Below are 8,020 nucleotides of genomic sequence, written 5' to 3'. Positions count from 1 at the left end.
TGTCACCTGTGCAGAGGACTGTGATGAGAATCAGTGACTTGCTAGGGATGTTACCCAGCGTGCAGTGAGCCCTCACTGACCTCATCTGGCAGTGGAAAGCTTCCTCACATCTATCCGTCTTGTTGCTAATACACACAGCAAGACCCATCCAGCTCATCGATACCCCACAACTCCAGACAACGGGCAGCCTCCCCCACTGGTTCAGGAGCCTAAGCTGCATAGACACCCTGTGGGCAAGTGGCCTTCCCTCCAAGTCAGTCCCCTAGGGAAGGGGCTGCAGTGACCCTGGTGACCAGGCCCAGCCTCTCCCTCCGCCCTCACAGACCAACACACACCTTGCCAGCGGCGTCCTGAGGTCTCCGGCTCCCGGGCACGGCTCCCCGGCTCCCACTCTCCTGCTGGGCTGGGGACGCAGGGGAGCCGTCCTCTTCCTCAGCCTCACTGCCTTCTTCACAGTTCACCGCCTCATCTTCACTGTCCTCTTCATCCTCGTCCGCGGAGGACTCCTCGGCCCGCACCATCTTGGATTTCAGGTAGTCCATGTCGGACAGCTCCCTCTGTGTGGCCGCCTTTGGCTGCAGGCCTTGTTCCTCTGCGGATACAGAGGGTCAGCGACTTAGCGGCCAGAGACAACATGCACGCCATGGCCAAGGCCCTCACACAAATCAACTCCAGCCAATTCTCTGATGAGCAACAGCTGGCGGTGAATCAGGCCGCACTCGACTGGGCATGTCTTTCCACCCTGCCCGTGACACATGGCGATGTGTTGCTCGCTTCCTTCACTCTCATGGCCCTTTCCACACTCCTCTCCCCCAGAAGATTTAGTTACATGTGTGTCTGTGTGCGGATGTGTGCACATGAGTGCAGTGCCCACAGAGGCCAGATGAGGGCACTAGAGTCCCTTGGGCTGGAGTTACAGGCAAATGTGAGCCAGTGTGTGGGTGCTGGGAACTGAACTCAGATCTGGATGAGGAGTATGTGCACACGATTGCTGAGCCAATCTCCCCAGCTCCCCAAGACACCCCCCCCCTTTACATTCATCTTTCAAGAGTATTAAAATAATACACACAACACAGCTCACGGCAGAGGCCACTATAATCTACTGGTTTGGCAAAATCCACGAGTGCCGATTACAGTCCTTGTCAGACACTAGGCTTCTGTGTCTGTGTCCTTTACTCTTGGTGTCCCTGGTGAACAGTACAGTTTGCACTAAAGTACAAAGGACACCTGGTGTGACACACTCCATGACAAGGGTTGGGGGGGAGGGAGCAGGAAAGAAAAGCCTGCATGAACAGAGGAGGGACGGCCATCCCTCACTGCAGCCTGCATGACCCTCTGAGCACACTGTTGGGCTGAGACTCTGTCCAGCACCCTGCAGCGGTTTCCAGTGCTCAGGGTGGAGTTCCAACTCCCTTCCTCTGGTTCCCTCTACTTTAACCTGTAACCAAGCTGTGCCTCTCTAGCTCCTGGGTCATCCTTTCCTTTGAGCATTTCCAAGGCTGTTCCCCTACTTCCTGCGCCTCTCCACCCTCAGTCTCACAGTCCTCAGCTCAGCCGACTTTACTAGGCTGAGCTGAGTTAGTCCCACATCCTCACCGATAAACCAGAACAGCTTTTACGGTGGACCACAGCACTTAGGGCCTACGCTCTATGCTGATTGGTACTTACCAGGCACAGCAGGGCCCATGAGGACAAGATACCCTACCGCTATCCCCCAGAGCTGCAGGAGCCCTTCCAGGAAGCTTTCCCACACACGCCCTGTTCTGCCTCCTTGGCACACCATCACCACACATGCTCCACTGGGAGCTACCTGCCTCTGTCCCTCTGCTCTTACCAGGAGGCCTATTCTACAGATACAAGGACTCTTGGGGGCTTTTCTCATTGTGGTGTCCACAGTCTCCAGAGCTGTGCCTGGCACACTGCACATGCTCGGTGACTACTGGCTGAGTCGGGTGACCAGATCTGCCTGGGGGAGAGACGCCTGTGGGTGGGCTACTCATCCCCCAGATGGCTAGAGGGAAGCACCTGGCTGTCCCTTTCCTGTGTCACCAGAGAGTGTCGCACAAAGCGTCCTTGTGCCCATCAGGTCAGGGCCAGGCAAAGGCCTATGTGGACCCGAAGTGCACACCCACCTTCAGGCTCCTCTCCAGCCAGCTCCTCCTCACTCTCCTGCCCCGAGTCAGAGTCGGAGTCAAAGTTCAGATAGTCACTTGTTGGCTTGGTTTTTGCTCTTGGGAGCTCAGTGTCCAAAGCGTCGTTGGCCCACGTGGCCACCTGGGTCCTCTTCTGGTGAATGGACAGGAACTCCTGGAACTCGGCATCTTCCTTCAGCTGTGGCAGTGCAGCCGGGTGGGAGGGGCAGGAGGGAGGGAGATGAGGCAGAGGTTTAGGAGGAGGCTCAGATCTCCAGCCCGCCACCCTCTCGATGTTCACAGCCTTCCCTCGCCACCCACACAACATTCACCTTCGCCAGGTCACTGGGCACCTTTTTCTTCTTGTCATCCTGGAAGTGGAAGGCAGACAGGGTCACACCGATGATAGGGGAGGGAAGACGGAAGTGAACTACCCTGGGCGCACCCACCTTCCAAAACCATCCAAAAGATACTTCCAACTCCCTGCCAGCCAGAGACCACCCTGCCAACGCTGGGCACAGGGCTGGGGGCACCGCTTACGTACTTTTTTAGTGTCTGAGGGAACGGACCCTTGAGATGGCTGCTTGGGCTGGCCTGGCTTCTGGGCATGTTTGCTCCAGGCTCGGGGTTTTGTTGGGTCTCCAAAGGACTTGCAGAATTCCACCTGCACGGGAAAGGGCTGGTTTCCACAGCTGCTGCGGTCGGTACCCAGGCACGAGTGTGCCCCCTTCAGTACCAGGAGCACGGTTTTCCCAGAGTGCAGTAGTCACCAACTTGCTGAGTGCATTAAAGTGAATCACTCAACCTAGACATCGTCCTCCAAAAGTCATCCTGGCCACTGCCATTTCCAGAGGACTAGCTCTGCCTCCCATGCTCTCTGGTAGAAGGTGACAAGAAATGCTCCGGTCCCCTCTGTTCAGACCAAAAGGTTAAAGTAGAGATTGAGTGGCCCAGGAAGCAGGTGACGACAGAGCAGAGACAGAACTCAGGGCACATGGGGATTGGGAGTACACATTCACCTCCTAGGCTAACAAACGATGTCGGGGAGGTGGCAGCTGCCTGGCACGGGGCAACAGGGAGTGATGGTTATCAGGGTGACTGTTTACCATGAGGCAGGATCAGTCACAGCAGAAAACAAGTCCAGGGTAACAGGGACAACAGGATGACCACAGGAGTGTGGAAGAATGTCAGGGACCACACATAAACGGATGCATCCCTCAGCCCTGGCACCTCAGACACACTCTCAGAGGCAGCCTCGGGAAGACACTCCCATGAGCCACCCCCCTACATTCCAAGCTATTACTGGTCAGCAAACCACTTTATCCCAGTGGCATCCCCATAGAAGTAACTGTTTCTATCCATTCTACCATAATTATAACGTGGTCAGGGCACAAAGGTCAGACATCAGAAAAGAGTACTGTGAAATTTAAACGCTTTAACTCATCAGACACTCTGGAGAGGGCCCAGAGAATAGGTAGCAGACTCTCCGGGAATGATGCCTGGGCACCTGGAAGCTTGAGCAGCCCTGAGGTAAGGCAGGCTCTCTAGGGCAGGCGGGATGGGACTCCCTCAGACTCACTGTGATCCGGGACGTGTCAATAAAACTCCGGTTGAAATGGCTCAGGGCCGCCTGGGCCTCCTCCTCCGACTTGAAGCCTATAAAGCCGAACTTGCGGAACTTGCCATCTTTGGTGAACTTGAGGCTGCAGTCGGTCAGTGTGCCGAAGGCGGCAAATAGCTGCCGGAATCGCTCCTCCTTCATCTAGAGCACAAGGGGCATAATGAGAGGAGCTGGGGATCCCCAGAGCAAAGGGACAGAGAAGCTGGAAGCCCAGAGGTCCTGGACGGTGACCTGAGATGAATAGACAGCAACATGCACATTTTTAGGGCGGCCAGGTCCCAGCTCAGAGCTGGATACCAGCTGAGCACCCCTAGGCAGGCCACTCACTTCTTTGGTGAGGAAATGAGACCCCAGGGCACCTCAAATGCTCTCTATCTTATCCTGTCCTCTGTGAGGACCATATCAACTATAGTATCTATCTGTGGCTGAGACTTGTCCAAATAAACAAATAGGTAAGGGAAACTGTATAAAAGGTTACCAACCATGGGAGAGAAAGAATATGGAGCCCATTAAAGATGCTCACACCCTGATCCCCAGCACCTGGGATTGCACTATGGTACACTGCAAAGGAGAATATACAGCCCTGGAACCCTGGAAGACTCAAACTAGAGATCCACCTGCCTCCTTTCCCAGTCCAATAGGCGTGCTCCACCACACCCAGGTATTTAAAAAAGGGTTTTTCAGACGTGCTTAAAAAACCTGATGATGAGCTGGGCAGTGGCGGCACACGCCTTTAATCCCAGCGCTCAGGAGGCAGAGGCAGAGGTGGGTGGATCTCTGTGAGTTCAAGGCCAGCCTCCTGGTCTACAAGATCAAGTTCCAGGACAGGCTCCAAAGCTACATAGCAAAACCCTGTCTCGAAAATCCAAAAAGTGATAAAGCCAGGCATGGTGATGCACACCTTTAATCCTAGCACTCTGGAGGCATAGGCAGGCAGATTTCTTTAGTCTCAGGCCACCCTGGTCTACATGTCAAGTTCCAGGCCAGCCAGGGCTACTAACCAGACCCTGTCTGAAAAAAACCAAAGAACCCCAAGATGAAAGCTGGGTATGGTGAGGCAGAGGGAGGGGGATGGCAGGTTCAAGGTCAGCCTGGCCAACAAACTAAGATCCTGCTTTTCAAAAGACCCTCCAAAACTAAAATCCCAATGGGGGAGAGCATCCTGGATCTTCTGGTACTTCAACGCCATCAGTGAGGTAGGAGGCTCAGAGTGAGGAAGACTAGATGGGGGAAAAGGATAGGGAAAGAATCAGAAGACCAAGTGTTCTGGGCTTAGAAGGGTGGGGGCGACAGAAGTAGCCATGAGTCAGAGGAGGCAATGGCCAGCAGACGTTGAAGAAGCCTAAGAAGATCCGCTGGCAGCCAGGTCCAGCCTTGCAGCCCACAGCCGTGATGCTGTCATGTCAAAAGGTTACACACTCCATGCCTGCTGCCAGTGTCTGACAACACCCTGACATTAGGCTCGCTGACCTCTGAGATGATAAAAACAAAACACAAACAAAATACCAACATTGTTTCAACTACCTTACCCTGGAAGTAATGGGAAATTAACATGCTATACTATAATGTGGCTTAAAAAGTCCCACAGTGTAGACAGCTGGCTCCTACCGTTCTCACACCAGCCGGATTTTCATGTGGCTCTAGGGCATCGGTTCTCAACTTGTGGGTCGCGACCCCCCCCCCCCCCCCCGTTGAAGGACGCACATATCAGATCTTTACATTACAATTTATAACAGCAGCAAAATGACAGTCATGAAGTAGCAACGAAATAATTTTATGGTTGGGGGGGTCACCACAACATGAGGAACTGTGTTAAAGGGTCGCAGCATTAGAAAGGTTGAGAACCACTGGTCTAGGGGCATATGGCCCCACCAACAGCCAAAATAAATTTTATTATTTATTTATGTATGTATTTATTTGCCACATCATCTTGCTCTGTAACCCAGGCTGGCCTCGAACTTGCCACCCTCCGCCTCAGCCCATTGAAAGCTGACAACGGGTGCGTGCCAACACGCTTGGCTTTGAAACGAGTCCGTAGCTGAGCTTGCTCTGTAATAGTGAAACAGTGTTTTAGTCTGCTTCCTGCTGTTGCCCATACACAGCAAAACCAAAAGCAACTTGGGGGAGGAAAACGGCTTATTTGGCTTACGGGTCCCAATCACAGTCCGTCATCCAGGGAAGACAAGGCAGGAACTGAAGCAGAGACCATGGAGGAGCTCTGCAGACTTATTTGCTCAACTAGATTTTTTATACAGCCCAGGAGCACTTGCTGAGGGGTGACACCACCCACCGTGGGCGGGGCTCCCCCACGTCAGTCACTCATCAATGTCTCACAGACTTGTCCACAGGGCGACCCCTATGGAATCAATTCATCAGTTGAGGTTTCCTCTTCCTATGTGACTTCGGTTTCGGTTAAGTTGACCGAAATTAACCAGCACAACAAGGAGGGGTCCTCTGAGTGCCCATCTAATCGCCACATACGTGAGCTGGCTTCCTCCTTTACCCGGCATGGCACGCAGTTACCGAATGCCTGCCTGCCGGGTGCCAGGTTCTGGGATCATGGCTGCGTTGCCCCGTCTCCACTTACGGGGAAACCACTGAATGCCGTTCCCGTCACTCAGGTCCTCAGGATCACTTCCCATCCTGTTTCCCCCAACAGTCTCGGGAGTGGGAAGGAGAACCACGTGGATCCACTCGGGTCAACAACTGCATTGAGGGGACCGGGGTCCGAGGCATAAGGTGGAGGCTGACATCTGCCTGGAGCAGGACTGTCGGGTTTGGAGTCAGGCACCCGAGGTGGGAATAATCAACAGCGATAATTATAACGATAGCAGCCACTCTCCCTGCTTTCCAGCGGTCAGAACAGGGTCCCACCCCATTGGGTTCCGGACCTCCGTACTCCTGCACCAGACTTAAAAAAAAAAACAACCCTCCATCCTTCGGCCTCATTCTCCGGACCCCTCCCCCGGCTCCTGCTCACCCCATTAGGGAGGTTCTTCACGATCAGTCGCGACATGGCTCCCGGGTCCCCCTCGGTTCTGACTCACGAACCCTGCGATGCCGACTTTCCACAACTTTCACGCCACCTCACTGGGCGCCGCCATCTTTGGCGAGTCACGTGGCCCCCGCCAGGGTCCACCCGGAAGTGGGTGTGGCCTCCCTGGAGCTTCTCCGAGGAAGTCACACCCTCAAGAGGGGCGGGAGGGAGAACGCAGCGCTTGCATTCTGCGCAGGCGCAGTTTCTCCTCCGGGTCCTGGAGACGCCAATGCCTGGTAAGGCCGGCAGGGGGCGCAAGTGCCTAACGCTCGCAGGATGACCCCTGGGAAAGAGTAGGGATTTTTGCTTAAGAAAAACTGTTGTTGTTGTTGTTGTTGTTGTTTGCCGGACGGTGGTGGCACACACAGCACTCCGGAGGCAGAGGCAGGCGGATCTCTGTGAGTTCGAGGCCAGCCTGGTCTACAGAGCGAGGTCTCTGGCTGTTACACAGAAAAACCCTGTTTTGAAACAACAAAAACCAAAACAAAACCTTTTTACAAATTCATTTATTTGTTTATTGTGCATATATGAATATATATGTATATATGAATACAGTTGAATATATATAGTGTGTATGAACATGTTCATATATATGCATATATATATATATATATATATATATATATATAGTGTGTGTGTGTGTGTGTGTGTGTGTGTGTGTGTGTGTGTGTATGTATGAACATGTTCCAGGGTTCACATGTGATGGCCCCAGAGGACAATTTGGTGGGTCTCGGGGGTCAAATTTAGACCATAAGCCTTGGCGGCAAGGGCCTTAATCAACTGAGACATCTCACCAGCTCCCTTGCTTCCTTTTTAGGATACAGAAACGGGAGGCTTAGAGAAACTGCCAGGCTCTGACTCAATGGCTGAACATGGCCCGTGGATATTGGTATAGGGTGTGAGTACTGGCGATAACCACCCTGTTTTGCGGGCAGGTGAACCGAGGACCTGATGAGTGGAACAGCTTGATTCAAGTCATGTAGGTTCTAAGTAGAAAGGCAGAAATGAGAACCCAGAGAGAGCCCCATAGTGCTTACCAAGGGCTTCAACTGCAACCTTACAGGCATCCCACAGCTCTCTGGGGAGCTTTTAACCCCTCGCCTGCCAGCCTGGGGGTTGAGTTCTTGGCCAGACTTGCCTCTGAGGGCCTTGTGCCTGCTGCAGTTAGGTGGGTTTTATCCTAGCGCCCGAGAGCGTCAGACTATTCAGTTCTTAACATGTTCTTAACAT

At 53.4% G+C, this 8,020-nt stretch overlaps 1 protein-coding gene across 1 annotated transcript in view; it reads right to left on the bottom strand.

The window, feature by feature from the left end:
• Positions 1 to 6,879, bottom strand: part of Rbm19 (RNA binding motif protein 19) — a 76,897-nt gene extending 70,018 nt beyond the window's left edge. The window contains exons 1-6 of the mRNA XM_059249755.1: positions 6,734 to 6,879; positions 3,712 to 3,894; positions 2,677 to 2,796; positions 2,465 to 2,503; positions 2,133 to 2,331; positions 336 to 592 (exon numbers count right to left, since the gene is read on the bottom strand). Of these exons, the coding sequence (XP_059105738.1) occupies positions 336 to 592; positions 2,133 to 2,331; positions 2,465 to 2,503; positions 2,677 to 2,796; positions 3,712 to 3,894; positions 6,734 to 6,769 (834 nt within the window). The 5' untranslated portion in view covers positions 6,770 to 6,879. The remainder of the gene's footprint in view (positions 1 to 335; positions 593 to 2,132; positions 2,332 to 2,464; positions 2,504 to 2,676; positions 2,797 to 3,711; positions 3,895 to 6,733) is intronic.
• Positions 6,880 to 8,020: the final 1,141 nt, after the last annotated feature.

The sequence above is a fragment of the Peromyscus eremicus genome, chromosome 23 (genome assembly GCF_949786415.1).
Source record: "Peromyscus eremicus chromosome 23, PerEre_H2_v1, whole genome shotgun sequence".
Taxonomy (NCBI): Eukaryota; Metazoa; Chordata; class Mammalia; order Rodentia; family Cricetidae; genus Peromyscus; species Peromyscus eremicus.
The sequence above is the reverse complement of the archived record's forward strand: the minus strand, read 5'-3'. Positions and strand labels throughout refer to the sequence as shown.